The sequence below is a fragment of the Onychostoma macrolepis genome, chromosome 05, assembly GCF_012432095.1.
Source record: "Onychostoma macrolepis isolate SWU-2019 chromosome 05, ASM1243209v1, whole genome shotgun sequence".
Lineage (NCBI taxonomy): Eukaryota > Metazoa > Chordata > Actinopteri > Cypriniformes > Cyprinidae > Onychostoma > Onychostoma macrolepis.
This window is the reverse complement of record NC_081159.1, coordinates 4121788-4138008: the sequence shown is the minus strand read 5'-3', so window position 1 is coordinate 4138008 and position 16221 is coordinate 4121788. Positions and strand designations below refer to the sequence as shown.

General features: G+C 40.0%; 1 protein-coding gene across 3 annotated transcripts in view; it reads right to left on the bottom strand.

Annotated features, from left to right (window-relative positions):
- Positions 1-5765: 5765 nt before the first annotated feature.
- fam222aa (family with sequence similarity 222 member Aa) overlaps positions 5766-16221 on the bottom strand; it is a 60684-nt gene continuing 50228 nt past the window's right edge. For all 3 annotated transcript variants that reach the window (XM_058776143.1, XM_058776144.1, XM_058776145.1), the window contains one exon: positions 5766-9039. In XM_058776143.1, the coding sequence (XP_058632126.1) occupies positions 7571-9039 (1469 nt within the window). In that variant the 3' untranslated portion in view covers positions 5766-7570. The remainder of the gene's footprint in view (positions 9040-16221) is intronic.

The following is a 16221-nucleotide window of genomic DNA, read 5'->3' as shown; positions in this document are numbered from 1 at the left end:
TGTGTTTTTTGAAAACCCAAAGTCACTGCACCCGTTTACCAAGAAATTTTGGAGCACTTCATGCTTCCTTCTGCTGACCAGCTTTTTAAAGATGCTGATTTCATTTTCCAGCAGGATTTGGCACCTGCCCACACTGCCAAAAGCACCAAAAGTTGGTTAAATGACCATGGTGTTGGTGTGCTTGACTGGCCAGCAAACTCACCAGACCTGAGCCCCATAAAGAATCTATGGGGTATTGTCAAGAAGAAAATGAGAAATAAGAGACCAAAAAATGCAGATGAGCTGAATGCCACTGTCAAAGAAACCTGGGCTTCCATACCACCTCAGCAGTGCCACAAACTGATCACCTCCATGCCACGCCGAATTGAGGCAGTAATTAAAGCAAAAGGAGCCCCTACCAAGTATTGAGTATATATACAGTAAATGAACATACTTTCCAGAAGGCCAACAATTCACTAAAAATGTTTTTATTTTATTGGTCTTATGAAGTATTCTAATTTGTTGAGAGTGAATTGGTGGGTTTTTGTTAAATGTGAGCCAAAATCATCACAATTAAAAGAACCAAAGACTTAAACTACTTCAGTCTGTGCACATTGAATTTATTTAATACACGAGTTTCACAATTTGAGTTGAATTACTGAAATAAATGAACTTTTCTACAACATTCTAATTTATTGAGATTTGTGATATTGTGTGTGTGTGTGTGTGTGTGTGTATGTGTGTGTGTGTGTGTGTGTGTATATATATATATATATATATATATATATGACCCTGGACCACAAAACATAAGTGTCAAAGCTGAATAAATAATTTTTCCATTGATGTATGGTTTGTTAGGATCGGACAATATTTGGCCGAGATACAACCATTTGAAAATCTGGAATCCGAGGGTGCAAAAAAATCTAAATATTGAGAAAATTGCCTTTAAAGTTGTCCAAATGAATTCTTAGAAATGCATATTACTAATCAAAAACGACGTTTTAATATATTTACAGTAGTAAATTTACAAAATATTTTGATGGAATATGATCTTTGCTTAATATACTAATGATTTTTGGCATAAAAGAAAAATCTATCATTTTGACCCATACAGTGTATTGTTGGCTATTGCTACAAATATACCCCAGCGACTTAAGATTGGTTTTGTGCTCCAGGGTCACATATGGTAGCAACATTAAGTTTTACAGATTAAAATTTAATTTACAGTAAAAAACAAAACAAAAAAACAGTACATTTTATTTCCTGAAATAATGTTAATATACCAAATTACAATTTTCTTTTTGCTTTTATAATATATAATAATAACCACACGATGAAGCTCATCACAAGTAGTTTTGGCATAAAATAAGGTAAATATTAATATACAGAAAACCCTAATGTAAATAATTAATAAGAAAAAAATAATAAATTTACTTCTCAAATGTGAGCTGTCACACAGAGAATGTCAATTTACATTTTTTCATTGTAAATTATAAGATGATTTCTTCTTTTACTTCCAAAACCTGTACATTTAACACAATTTTACTGTAAACTTGGAAAAGTCCCATTCGATTTTTCACAGTATAGAGTAAGGGAACTTATTGTTAACCAATTAAAAGGTTTTTAGGATACTATTAAAATTACAAATTTTGGTCACACTTTATATTAGGTGGCCTTAACTACTATGTACTTGCATCAAAAAATAAGTACAATGTACTTATTGTGTTCATATTGTATTGCAAAACACTTTTACTGCTATTGAGGTGGGATATGGGTAAGGTTAGGGACAGGTTTGGTGGTATGGGTCGGTTTAAGGGTGGGTTAAGGTGTAAGGGATGGGCCAACAGTGTAATTATAAATGTAATTACAGAAATTAATTAGAGATGTAACTACATATAGGTATTTTTAAAATATAAGTACAATGTAAAACATGTATGTACACAATAAGTGCATTGTACCAAATTATTAATTTAAATGTAAGTACATAGTAGTTAAGGCCACCTAATATAAAGTGGGACCCAAATTTTTTTTACAGTATTATTTTCGACTTTTCCTCAAGAAAAAAACAAACAAATTGCCCCTAGACAAACACAGCAACAATATTACAGTAATATTATTATTATTGTAATTTTCACTACAGTTGCTAAATGAGACATGAGATGGTGTTGTGTTTGTATGTAGGAGTGGACTGATATACATCGACGACAGCGAACATATCTACTTGCTGAATACTGCAATCGACCAATCAGAATCAAGTATTCCAAAGCGTGGTGTGATGAAATAGTTGTGAAAAACTGCCATGGGGTTTTAAATATGTTCAAAAGGTCTGTTGGATGGTACCAAAGGTTCTTGGCAATACATAATATCTAAGTCTTTCTGTACACCATTACGTAAAGAGAGAATGACTTAGTAGTTGCATAGCACCATCAGCATCCAGCCGATGAAGTCCATTCTATTTCTAAATAAAACTAAAAGCTGAATTCTGAATTGTAGAGGGCAGAAGACGAGAAAAAGAAAGATTGAAAGAGAGTCCTGTGCTGCAGCGGACTCCTCAAATCCATTAACACAGCAGAGATAGAACATAAAGGATGACAGCAGCAGGGAGGCAGAGAGGAAAGCCCCCAGGGATGTGATCAGACGCACATCTCTCAAGCTGACAAAAACTACACACGGAAAAAAGACAGCGTGCACTCAGAGATGTTTATAGACTGTTACAACTCTGGTTTCTCTAAACCAACATGAGCTCACATACTTCAGAGCGCATTTTATCTAGGATATCACCCCTTATCTAGCACAACACGGCACTGATGGACGGAAAAAGTTAAAAATCTGCTTGAAGACTAGTGTTGTGAAAGCAGAGTGTAGGCAAGACTGACTTCAGGTGTGCTGCCTGTATTCCCTGCAGGTCCCCTTGTTTGTCTTCAAAGCAAGCGGTGCGCTATTATGAGCTAATCTACAGCAGATCAATACGGTACACTCCAAGCATGCTCAGCCTGACTAACACAATCACTTCTTACATGGCTTCTCTGCAGAGACACAACGGATCTCTGTGGACATGCACTGTAGCGCTTTTGCTGTCTTCTGAGGAGAAACGCTGTAGTATACGTGTATTTCAGCTGCTCATGAGGTTTTCGCTTCAGTGTTTCAAACTGATAAACATGGGAACGCGATTACAGTCAGATGAACCACTGAGACGAGGTGAATGATCGTCCATGCAATAAACATTCATTTAACAACACAAGATGCAGGACATAAAACCCTAATGTGGTTAGACAAGAAAAAAAAAAAAACTAATTATTTCACTGAAAAACCATCAAATGTGATGACTAAATTATAACATGACTTTCTTTTCACTCACAACCTGTACATTTAACGGTATTTTTAAATGAAACCCCCAAATAGTGTAAATTTATTAACTATTATTAACTAATTAACATGCTATTACCGTAGGATTTTTACAGTCTTTTAAATTTGCAGCATTATCATAAATGCTCAACCCCCCCCAACCCAAAAAAAAAACCCCATAAATAATACAAATAAAATAAAAAAATAAGATTGAACAGAACATATTGTACACTTATGCATTTACTTACCCTCCTGTCATTTCTTTAGATATTTTGAAAAACATTGGGGTCCAAATAACAAAGTCATACAAGTGACATAAAGTGAGTAAAAGAGGAACATTTCCATTTTTGGTAAACTATCTTTTTGCAATGTTTCACATTTACAGTGGGGCAAAAAAGTATTTAGCCAGTCACCAATTGTGCAAGTTCTCCCACTTAAAAAGATGAGAGAGGCCTGTAATTTTCATCATAGGTATACCTCAACTATGAGAGACAAAATGAGAAAAAAAATCCAGAAAATCACATTGTAGGATTTTTAAAGAAATTATTTGCAAATTATGGTGGAAAATAAATATTTGGTCAATAACAAAATTTCATCTCAATACTTTGTTATATACCCTTTGTTGGCAATGACAGAGGTCAAACGTTTTCTGTAAGTCTTCACAAGGTTTTCACACACTGTTGCTGGTATTTTGGCCCATTCCTCCATGCAGATCTCCTCTAGAGCAGTAATGTTTTGGGGCTGTCGCTGGGCAACACGGACTTTCAACTCCCTCCAAAGATTTTCGATGGGGGTGAGATCTGGCTAGGCCACTCCAGGACCTTGAAATGCTTCTTACGAAGACACTCCTTCGTTGCCCGGGCGGTGTGTTTGGGATCATTGTCATGCTGAAAGACCCAGCCACGTTTCATCTTCAATGCCCTTGCTGATGGAAGGAGGTTTTCACTCAAAATCTCACGATACACGGCCCCATTCATTCTTTCGTTTACACGGATCAGTCGTCCTGGTCCCTTTGCAGAAAAACAGCCCCAAAGCATGATGTTTCCACCCCCATGCTTCACAGTAGGTATGCTGTTCTTTGGATGCAACTCAGCATTCTTTCTCCTCCAAACATGACAAGTTGAGTTTTTACCAAAAAGTTATATTTTGGTTTCATCTGACCATATGATCATCCAAATGCTCTCTAGCAAACTTCAGACGGGCCGGACATGTACTGGCTTAAGCAGGGGGACACGTCTGGCACTGCAGGATTTGAGTCCCTGGCGGCGCAGTGTGTTACTGATGGTAGCCTTTGTTACTTTGGTCCCAGCTCTCTGCAGGTCATTCACTAGGTGAGATCTTGCGTGGAGCCCCAGATCGAGGGAGATTATCAGTGGTCTTGTATGTCTTCCATTTTCTAATAATTGCTCCCACAGTTGATTTCTTCACACCAAGCTGCTTACCTATTGCAGATTCAGTCTTCCCAGCCTGGTGCAGGTCTACAATTTTGTTTCTGGTGTCCTTTGACAGCTCTTTGGTCTTGGCCATGGTGGAGTTTGGAGTTGGACTGTTTGAGGTTGTGGACAGGTGTCTTTTATACTGATAACGAGTTCAAACAGATGCCATTAATACAGGTAACGAGTGGAGGACAGAGGAGCCTCTTAAAGAAGAAGTTACAGGTCTGTGAGAGCCAGAAATCTTGCTTGTTTGTAGGTGACCAAATACTTATTTTACCGAGGAATTTACCAATTAATTCTTTAAAAATCCTACAATGTGATTTTCTGAATTTTTTTCTCATTTTGTCTCTCATAGTTGAGGTATACCTAACCTGTATGTGGTTAGGACCACTTTTAGCTTTGCATTATTATTATTATTATTATTACTACTACTACTACTACTACATTTAGCTCTACTTAAGGCACTAAGCCTAGATTGCTGGGCCAAAAGATGTACACTGTGAAACAACATGGTTCTAAAATGTCACAGCAAGTGGTTTAGCAACAAACAACCAATGATAATCCATGCTGCTTATCTTAAATACTCATGAACAAAATTCACATGCTGCGTTTCCTTTCAGTGTTTGAGGGAAAAAAATTGAACACTGACAGCAAACTTTGAGTGATCGACAAGTAGTTAGTAAAACATGTTTCATGCTGTACTTGTCAAAACAATGTTGTTAACTTCATAATATGCAAATAACAACTTGCAAGTCTCAAAACCTGACTACTCAAGACTGATTACTAACCCAGGGTAAAGTATAAGTTGTTTACTAGGATTAAGTCAAAAATGACTTTGGGTTAACCATTTCAAGTGTGAAAAACGCAGTAGTGCCCGTTTAGTTTTTAGTATATCTCTGCAAGAACTCAGAAAAAATTCATTTTCCATCAGTCAAACAGTGTGTGCATGAAAAATTTCACTTTTGAAATGCAGACAAGGTCAAAGCAAAGACGTGGGCTTCTCGATAAATTCTTGAAATCATTTTATTTTGCACCTCAAAACAAGAAGGGAATGAGTATGTGGTACATTGGGAATGTAGACACAGCTGTACTTTTACATTTTTTTTTTTTTGGTGTAAGCTCAGAGAAAACAAAATTGTTAATACAGTCATAATAATTGCACTTCATAAATCTAGACTGTAGCCAGCTTTTTGCCTCCGCCAGAAACCCCCCATCGACTCTCTCGAGTTTCTAAATTCAATTTACCGGTGAAATTTGACTGACAAAAGAAATGCTAATTTAATGCCAGGGACCGCTGTGCCCATCCAATTTTTCTTTATTTCCCCCCTCTCTGTCCCACAAGGCATTAGTCTTCTCAGTAATCTAAGTGCAGTACATTCACAGGAAAGTCACAGTCGGAATAAATATTTCAGTGTTGAGACAAAGCTTACGAGCGGCCTCAACCCGGCTCGAAACCGCTAGAACAGAGCTGAGAAAAACGCTCGGCCCCTCTCCTTCCACCTCTGTTTGAGAGAGGCAATGATTGTTTTTATCGTTTCAAAAAGAGGAATGGTCAAGCGACACCTCTGATAGTTTACCTCCCCTCAGGTCCTCATTTAATGGAGTCACGTGCACTTCAAAGCTATCGAAGCCGTGAGGGAAGAGTCGTTTGATCCCTAACCAATCAAGAACAAGATTTCCAACAACAGACGGTTCATTTTCAGAATTCCAAATCAGATTCATTTCGGCATGTCAGAATGAGTTTCTATGACTGAAACAGACCTGATCGGCCTAATCTTGTTATTGAGGGCGGTCTCATTTCAGAGCTTTCCAACAACCGGTTCCTTTTATATCTGCTTATGTGGAGATTTGATTCCAGTGTAGATGAATAAATGAGCATTCTGTTGTTTAGCTCTCAGTGGCGGTTACACCGTGAGAACAGCAGAAACGTATACTGTAGCCAAATGAGAATAAAATCTAAATTAAAGACCCTTAACGAAACATTAAAAAAAACTAAGCATTTTACACTCTTACTCCCTTAGCAGCCGATGCATATTATATACTACAAATATATATAAAACAACAAAAATAGGTTCAAGTCTTCAAGTTCTTTAAATACATTATATTCGAACATCTAATTTCCGACCTCCCAAGACTTTCATACATTGTTACACTCCAAGCAGTGCAATTTCTCTGAAAAAACAACTACCGTTTAGGTTTTTCCATTTTATCCATAAGCGTAACCTAAAAGCACTGATCTAGTTGCCTTTTTGGTCTTTGAAATGTTGTAATGCGTGCATACCGTTACCTCTTACAGTGTTTTGTGAGCACAGGTTCAACCGTATCTTTTACAGACAAGCGTGGTGCTTTAAGACCATCATCTTCATCACATTACTCCAAACGGTTACTTGGGGAGGAGAGGAGGCCATTTTTACTTCATTTAAACCATTGACTCTCACCAAAAATAAAAATATTAGTCTGATAAAATAATTCGAAAGGAAAAAAAAAAAAGAAGAAAAAAAAAAAAAAAGAAACAATTGGAAAAACAACAACAAAAAACAAATCCCTCTTGGCAAAGAGAGAGAAAAGAATCACAGAATCCACATTTAGGAACATCCCAATTCCCAGCCAGCAATTCTCTCCCAGCCCTGAGCCGAGAGGCACCGATTGGCTTTCCAGCATTCACCCAACAGTGTTCTGATCCAGATCTCCCCCAGTCTGCTTTGAGCAGGATCACCAAACTCCACTGCAAATCTAGGCAATGGCAACAACTGCAGTTTGCAATTAAAGATTTTCCAGTTGCTCTTTATTTCAGTCAGTCCCGTCTCTTCTTATCTGTAAACAGGGAGGCGGATGTGTGCATGCTGGTGGTCCAATAATCTCGGCACAGACACGGTCTCGTATCCCTTCCCCAACATCTGTTCCTTGATGCAGGGAGGATGGATGTCATTGATCAGGTATTCCAGTGACTGCAGACTGCTGCTCAACACTGACGTATTACATAGACTCTTACTGGGCAAACTGCAGCACAGACCACCCGTGCTGTCTATGGGGGGATGATGATGATGATGATGATGATGGGGGTGGTGGTGATGGTGATGAGGGTGCTGGTGAGGGTGGGGGAATCCCAGCTCCCTGTGTCCCGTCACCGGTCCAGCTGTGGTCGTAGTTCCTGGCAGCTCTTGTGGGTTGTAGCAGTCGCTGTCCGGCGTCACCAGAACGCTGTTCCACGGAGGTGCAAAGTACTGACCGACAGAAAAGTTCCCATGCATCCCCACACAGTTCAAAGGGGAGGAGCTGACCTTGTCCAGCCCACCCCCACCGCTCGTACTGGCCGTCATCGGATAACCTCTGGAGGAGGACACCTGCGCCCCTCCGAGCATGATGGACCCTCCTGGGGCGCAGGTTTCGGGCGACTTGCTGATGACGCCTCCGCCTCCGCTCCCTCCGCTGTACATCCTCAAAACCGCATGCTGCTGCTGCTGTTTCTGCCACAGGAGGTAGTCCATACCTTCGGGATACACCCCGGCCTTCATCACCTCGCCGTTCTGCCCTGGCAGCATCGTCCCTGAATAGGCCATGTTTCCCTGCGGAGCCACACTAGTGACGTAAGTCCCCCCTGAGGAGTTAGCAGTGCCCGGTTTGGACGGGCTGGGGTTCGGAGGTCCCGTCGACGCCCCGTTCTGACACACCTGCTGCAGAGCCTGGGCCTGGCAGTGCTGGTTGATCTGGTAAATGATGCTCTGGATGGAGGGAAGATTCGACTGAGGAGGGAGGTTCAATCCTCGGCCCCCCGCAACAGGGATCACGGAGCCAGCCACAGTGACGTTAGGGGGGACTGCCAGAGCAGTGGCCTCTGGCGGTTTGGGAGGCCCTGGGTGGTACACAATCTGTCCGTGGCAATGACCTAAAGTGCTGCTGTTGGGAGGCGGATAAGGAGCCACTGCTATCTGCGCCGGAGACAACTTAGTCCTCCTGCCCTCTGAGTTTTTGAGGACGCCCTTTGTGGAGGGTGCGAAAGATGACGAGGAAGATGAGGATGACGACAACGATGATGAGACCTTGACGATCGCTAACAGACCCTGGTAGCCCCCTGTGTGGAGGTGTGGGTAGGGGCTGTAGCGCTGTCCGGTGGTGTCGTATCCATTCACAGTCCGGTTAAGGTGCTTGTGTTGGGGGACCCTGATGTTGGTGGGGAAGATCTTGATGGACAGAGGGCTGTTGGCCATCTTCTGCGCGTAGGCATCCAGCTCTGCTGCGCTGGGGTAGCGCGGGGAAGGCATGGGGACAGTCAGCTCACCTGCAAGACAAAAAATAAATAAAAATATGTAAGAAAACCATGAGACAGACTTATGGCCCACAACCTATTTGTCATTTGGAGCTTGACAGCTACCGGTCACCATTTAATTCATAAGCAGCCTGCACATTCTTCTAAATAGACACTATTCTGTATACCGTACTTGTGTGCACATCCCAATTCATTTAAGTAGAGACAAGTGTGCTAAGCCTCTAGCAAAGACTTCCATCCCTGGTTGAAGGTCACACAGCCGTATTCAGGTGTATAACAACAGCTCTGCCTTATGCACAAGAAATAAAACAAGACCCTTCCTCAACTTTGAATACTTGCATCGTGTTCTCTCAGCTACCCATTTGGCATTGACCTTATGCACATATGTACTTGACTGCAATCTTCAAAAGGTAAGAAAACGTCTGCTAAGAACAAAAATTGAATGGTATAAAACCATAGATCCATACTTCACAAATGATGTGAATATTAAAAGTTTAAATTCACCCTGTCTATAGAAACTGAATTTTATTCCTCACCCAGTCCTCTCTCTCTCACTCTATATTCCGGTGGAGGTTTATCCCTGGATAAATAGCTCTTTTTTAACTCGAAATCAGGCACCTAAGGCATTATTAAACCAGTGCTTTGTGAAATTAATTTGGCCTCTCTATTGTTCAAAATTGGGTTACCCTTGGAGACGGAAAGGAGAGCGAGCAGGAAGTAAGGAGGATAAAAGACTTGTTTAATTGCACTGACACATTTGAGATTTATAAGTAGCACCAGTAGGTCTTAGCCTTGGCCAGGCCAATTTCTCAATTATTCAATCAGACCATCTCCAAATGAAGAGACAGACCTACATTACCCCTCCCATGAACCCCTGAAAACTCCGCCCACTGGGAATCCGTAACCGGGTTTTTTCAGCCTGAACAGAGAAACTGAGAGACAAAATGTACTGCAAGAGCTTTGTCATAAAACATGATTGAGACATCCATTAAAAGCTGCGCTGCAAAACTGACTCACTCCTATTAAAACGCAGAGACCCACATGTTGGGCAGGGCAGGAAATGATAAAAAACCCAATAAGCCTTAATGTCTCCGACAGCAAGACAATGTGTCCTTGTAGTTGGACTCCGTTTTGGCTTGATCGGGGTTTCGGATCAAGCCTTTTCAGAGAAACCCGGGGCTTTTGGGATACTGAGAAAAACGAGTTGGGGAAACAAGGAGAAAGAGCTGCGAGAGGCAGCACAGAGGATGAGCGGAGGTGAAGGGCCGTGGTGAGATTGGATTTAAACGACATTATTCAGGCAATTTCATGGCTACTTAGTTCAGTGCTACAAAAAAGCAGAGGGGGAGCGGGCAAAGCACTCAATTTACAAGTGATAAATCAACTGCCACAAATGTCTACCAACCCTCTCAAAAATTATATTTTAAGGAAAGTGTGCATATTTTCTGCTTGTTTTTATCATTCTGGCTAAAATTAAACTGCCACAAATGACAGTGTCAGCAAATGTCAGAATGGGTTTTCCAGAACTCCGGGATCCAGCTGTGAGGAAGTTGTCACGTTTCTGATTGTCACACATCCACTCCTCTCTAGCTTCCATTAAGCTGGCACAGGTCAATCACTCAAGCAGCTAAATCTACATCATCCATTGCTCTAAGCCCTTAGAATCTAATAGTGCATGGTAAAAAAAAAAAAAAAACGTGGTAAAAAGGAAGAAAGTAGCAATGTGGTTTCAGAGTCAAGAAAACAAACGTCTAGCGATTCAAATCTGCAGAAGCAGCTGAGATATTATTCAATTTTGTTTTCAAAATTATTAGAATCATAAATGATAGAATGTATAAAATATTATAAACTGTTTCATTAAGATGAGGCACTATAAAATACTCTATAATAAATTATTTAAACTTTTTTTAAAGATAAAGTTACAGCGCCTTATCTTGAACAATTAAGCTTAAGGAAAAAGGACCTCAAAAGAAATGGGAAACAGAATGTAAAATAAACACTTTCTTTAGCTGCTGCACAACTTTTCCAGTGGATAGGACATATCTGACCATTCCTCTATACAAAACAGTTTCATTTCATGTATATTTATAGGATGCCTTGCTTGAGTGGCCTGCCTCAGACCACAGCATTTCAAATGGAATTGGAACCAGGGCTCCAGAGAAGACCAAAAAATACAAAATTGCATCCGATTGTGCTGCTGCTGCTGCTTCTGTTGCTGTTGATACACCTCTGTTTGGGATCACTGCCATGTGGTGTGACCCCACTTCTTTTGGGTTTTAGATCAGACAAGACCTCTATAAATATGTTCACAATACAGCATAAAATATTTTTGTTGCATTTTATTTTGAGTGTCACTGTCTGAACCGATTGGCACTTGTTTTATTTAATTTGTGACCACTTTTTTTATGGATACAGATTTTTTTTTTTTTTGCATGTATCATCATTATTTATTTCCTAGCTGTTTATTTGAGAATAAAAGTCAGGTCATGTTTTAGGCCACATTCGTGCAGAAATCTAAACAAACCCCAAACATCCACCATCTCAGACTAGCTCTTTTATGTCTAATAAGTCTTTTTAAAGCATTCCTGAGGCTACAGAGGTCTGCAGAGTGTTTAAAGCGCGTATGTTAGCTGGCATCTTCTTGGGCAGCGGATGAAAGGATGCTCGTCTCCGCGCTGTCACAGTCTAATTGGAGGTGTTCTAAATGGGTCAGATGAAATGGGGGCTGTCGAGCATCTGTCCAGCCCATGCAGGGCCAGCGCAGGGGCCGACACTTTCAACCCCCTCGGTGACAGCAGAGCCACGGCGCTTTGATGTTTCCCCGACAGCCAGCACAGAAGGGTGGGTGGGGAGGGTGTGTGCGTGTGCCCGAGTGTGTGTGTGTGATTCAACTAAACTGACAGTTTCCTCACTTCATTGGATCCATAGAGGGGGAAAAAAACAGTGTATTTCAAAGAGGCATCACTGGTCCGTATGCAAATAGATGAGCCAATTTTCTGATCTCCTTTACGTAAGGAGGGGGTCGGATCGGGTGACTATCTTTGATCATCACATGGTTTAATTAAAGGAGCCATGCTTTGCCATGTCACTCTCCCTTAGCCTTCTATCTCTCTCCTCCCTTCACTCCATCTCGCTTCACCAAAACGTGCTAATTATCATTAAAGCACAGTTAATGCTGTTGCTGCCATGTGTTTTTGGGTGACAGGTCCATATTTTCCATTCCTAAACTGCTCCGTTGAATCCTTTCGTACAAAGGATAAAGCTGCGGTTGCTGTCTTTCTCTCTGTGGCCTGCTCTTGTTTGTCAACAGGCAAAAGCCTCCAGCACCCGACCTGCCATCAAAGGGTTTCACACTTCACAGGCCACGGGGATTAGAGGCCTTTCAGACCCATAGAGAGCTGCTCCAACCTACAAAGGCCTCTGGCTATTACAGCAGCTATGAGCACAACGGTGGAGAGAGAAAGAGACGGACAAACAAGTTTGAGTTTGCAGCCATCACTGATTTTCTCGAACGATTCTTTACTAAACATTTCTAAATGATAATTGTCAAGCCATGTCAAAGTTATAAACAGGCACACACAGAATCTGCGCACACTGAATGGGAACATCCATGATTTACAAAAGTTATGCACATGCTACTTGGGTGTTTGTTTAATAAATAGTTTGGCCTATTAATTACTCTTGTAGCTACCAATAAGTGTCTAGTACCCTTATTTACATTTAAAATAGGAAAATCTGAAAAAATCTGTAGATTCAGTCAGTGCTGGTTATAAGCATCAAATGCAAGTAAAATGTCTTACTAGGCTGCAACTGCAACATTATATCATTTAAACTGTATTTTAATTGATTTAACTCTGCAAAAGTGTTTCAAATCAAAAAACATACAACCCCATTTACTAAAGAAAACATCTGTTGCAACTAGCATGTTCTCTAATTTTTCCCTGCATGTGGCGACATCAAAATGAAAATAAGGATCAAAATCGCAACACGTTTTCACATTTTTACACAGGCTAAATTTTATTGAGACCAGCTCTAAATTACTGTATGTCACAACTATGGGAACTATTGTATTAAATATAAAATAAATAAATAAATAAATAAATAAATATACACACACACACACACACACACACACACAGTCATGGCCAAAAATATCGCCACCCTTGGTAAATATGATCAAAGAAGGCTGTGAAAATTAATCTGCATTGTTAATCCTTTTGATCTTTTATTTAAAAAATTCACAAAAATCTAACCTTTCATTGGATAATAAGAATTTAAAATGGGGGGGAAATATCATTATGAAATAAATGTTTTTCTCAAATACACGTTGGACACAATTATTGGCACCCCTAGAAATTCTTATGAGTAAAATATCTCTGAAGTATATTCCCATTCATATTCACAATTTTGAGCACTCCAGGGTGATTATGAACATGAAATTATCCAGCCATGGCTTCCTGTTTCACAGAAATATAAATAGGAGGAAAACAAAGCCCAAATTCCTTAATCATCCATCACAATGAGAAAACCAAAGAATATATTTCTGATGTGCAGCAAAGATAATTGAGCTTCACAAATTAGTGAAGTGGCTTTAAGAAAAGAGCTAGAGCAGTGAAAATTCCCATTTCCACCATCAGGGCAATAATTAAGAATTTCCAATCAACATAAAATGTTATGAAACTGCCTGGAAGAGGACGTGTGTCTATATCGTCCTAATGCACGGTGAGAAGAAGAGTTTGAGTGGCTAAAGACTCTCCAAGGACCACAGCTGGAGAATTGCAGAAAATAGTTGAGTCTTGGGGTCAGAAAACCTAAAAAAAAAAAAATATTGTCAAACAGCACCTACATCAGCACATGTTGTTTGGGAGGGTTTCAAGAAAAATTCTCCTCGCTCATCCAAACACAAACTCCAGCATATTCAGTTATCAGACACGACTGGAACTTCAAATGGGACTGGCTTCTATGGTCAGATGAAACTAAAAAATGAGCCTTTTAGCAGCAAACACTCAAGATGGGTTTGGTGAACACAGGGATAAAAAGTACCCCATGTGTACAATTAAATATACTGCTGTATTTTTGATGTTGTGGGCCTATATTTCTGCTGGAGGTCCTGGACATCTTGTTTAGACACATGGCATCATGGATTCTATCAAATACCAACAGATAAAAAAATCAATAAGTGACTGACTCTGTTAGAAATCTTATAATGGGCCATGTTTGGATCTTCCAACCGTACAATAATCCAAACACAAACCTCAAAAACAACACAAAAATGGGTCACTGAACAAAACCAAGCTTCTGCTGGCCATTCCAGTCCTCTGACCTGAACCCTGTAGAACATGAGTGAACTGAAGAGAAGCAGCAGCAACATGGAGCTGGGAATCTAAAGGGTCTGGAGTGATTCTGGATGAAGGAATGGTCTCTGATCTCTTGTCAGGTGTTCTCTAACCTCATCAGGCATTATAGGAGAACATTTAGAGCTGTTAAACCGGCAAATGGAGATTTCAAAAAGTATTGAATAAAAGGGTGCCGTTAATTGTGGCCAATGTGTATTAGAGAAAAACATTTATTTCATAATGATATTTTAAATATGATATTTCCCCATTTTAAATTCTTATAGTCCAATGAAAGGTTAGATTTTTGTGATTTAAAAAAAATAATACATCAAAAGGATTAACAATGCAGATTAATTTTCACAGCTGCCTTTGATCATATTTACCAAGGGTGCCGATATTTTTGGCCATGACTGTATATAAATATATAAATAGTGTATAATGTTTATTGTATATAAACAATATTGTACATTATTGTATATTGTACAGTTCATCATATTTCTTTTTACTCGTTTTTGCAGTGGTGCACTATTCCATTGAGTTTATGAATGCAATGGCCAATCAGAGGCATTCAGATTAGTCAGTCATCGCTGAAACACCACAGTTTTATTGTTCAGTGCACACGTGCTGACTGAATTCTGCTTTCTTGCGAATTCTCTCATCTTTAACTACAAAATGCAGATGTACGTGCAATGTAAGTATAAGAGATTTATTTATTTATCATACAGGGTAGATAGCTTTACTGATTATAACGGGAGTGTTTTTTAAAGTGCATAAACTCATGCTAGACTGAAGTCTGAGATTATGCTTGATAATGTAAATGTCCTTTACTTGTTTTCTGTAGCTGCTGTTTGAATAACTGAGGAAATGTAAGCATTATAATTAATAACTTACAATGTCTTTATTAAATTATGTTAAACACAAATTCTGTAATATTAAAAATATTATGACATGACATCCATATGCTACTTGACTAAAAAGATATAATGTGTAGTTAATAGATTACACTAACATTAGGCTGCTTTTAGCCATACTCTGGAGTTCATTCACTCTCAGACTATGAAACTAAGCAAGCAAATAATTTAATAAATTAGCAAGACTATGGAACATATCGCCCAACACTATATATATATATATATATACACACACACACACACACACACACACACCCCAGATGGGTAGATGCTGAACTTTCAAACATGACTTGTTTGACTTGTTTCCTCAGACTTCCCCCTGCCCAGATATTACACTAACATTATCTGTCACGTAGGCCATCTCCTGAGTGAGAGCGAGTGTGAGATCTTTCATCAGCTCAGACCTGCGTGACTTATTGGTGCTCAATGTCTCTGATCACGCTTGCGAGCACAGCGCAGATGGCGTCTTGTGATAAACACAGACACTCACACCTAAACACACGCACCCACACGATAAACTCAATAACAGATCCACACAAGAGACACGTTCGCAGCACGAACACACCACAAACGCAAACAAAACATACTCCAGCAAAGAGGCAGACGTGAAACCACATACACTATCACACACACCGGCTCAGTGGAGTGAAGCATGTTGTGGTTGCTCCTGTTTGCAATATGTATGTGTGTGTTGTGTATGCTAATGTGGGGCAGGAGTTCTAACAGGTGTCTGCATGGGCGACAGTCTGCAATGCCTCCTGGGCAAAATGCTTCACACTTGCTTCATCTCGACATGCGACAGCCTTGTACGGATTAATTATTTCCCTTGAGGAAGGCAGCAATCCATTCCTCGCTCGCTCACAGAACAGGAGCTACCGTGTGTGTGTGTGATGCTGCACGTTTACCAGCAATCTAATATCAGTGCTGTCCTCAGCGAGCGTATTCAG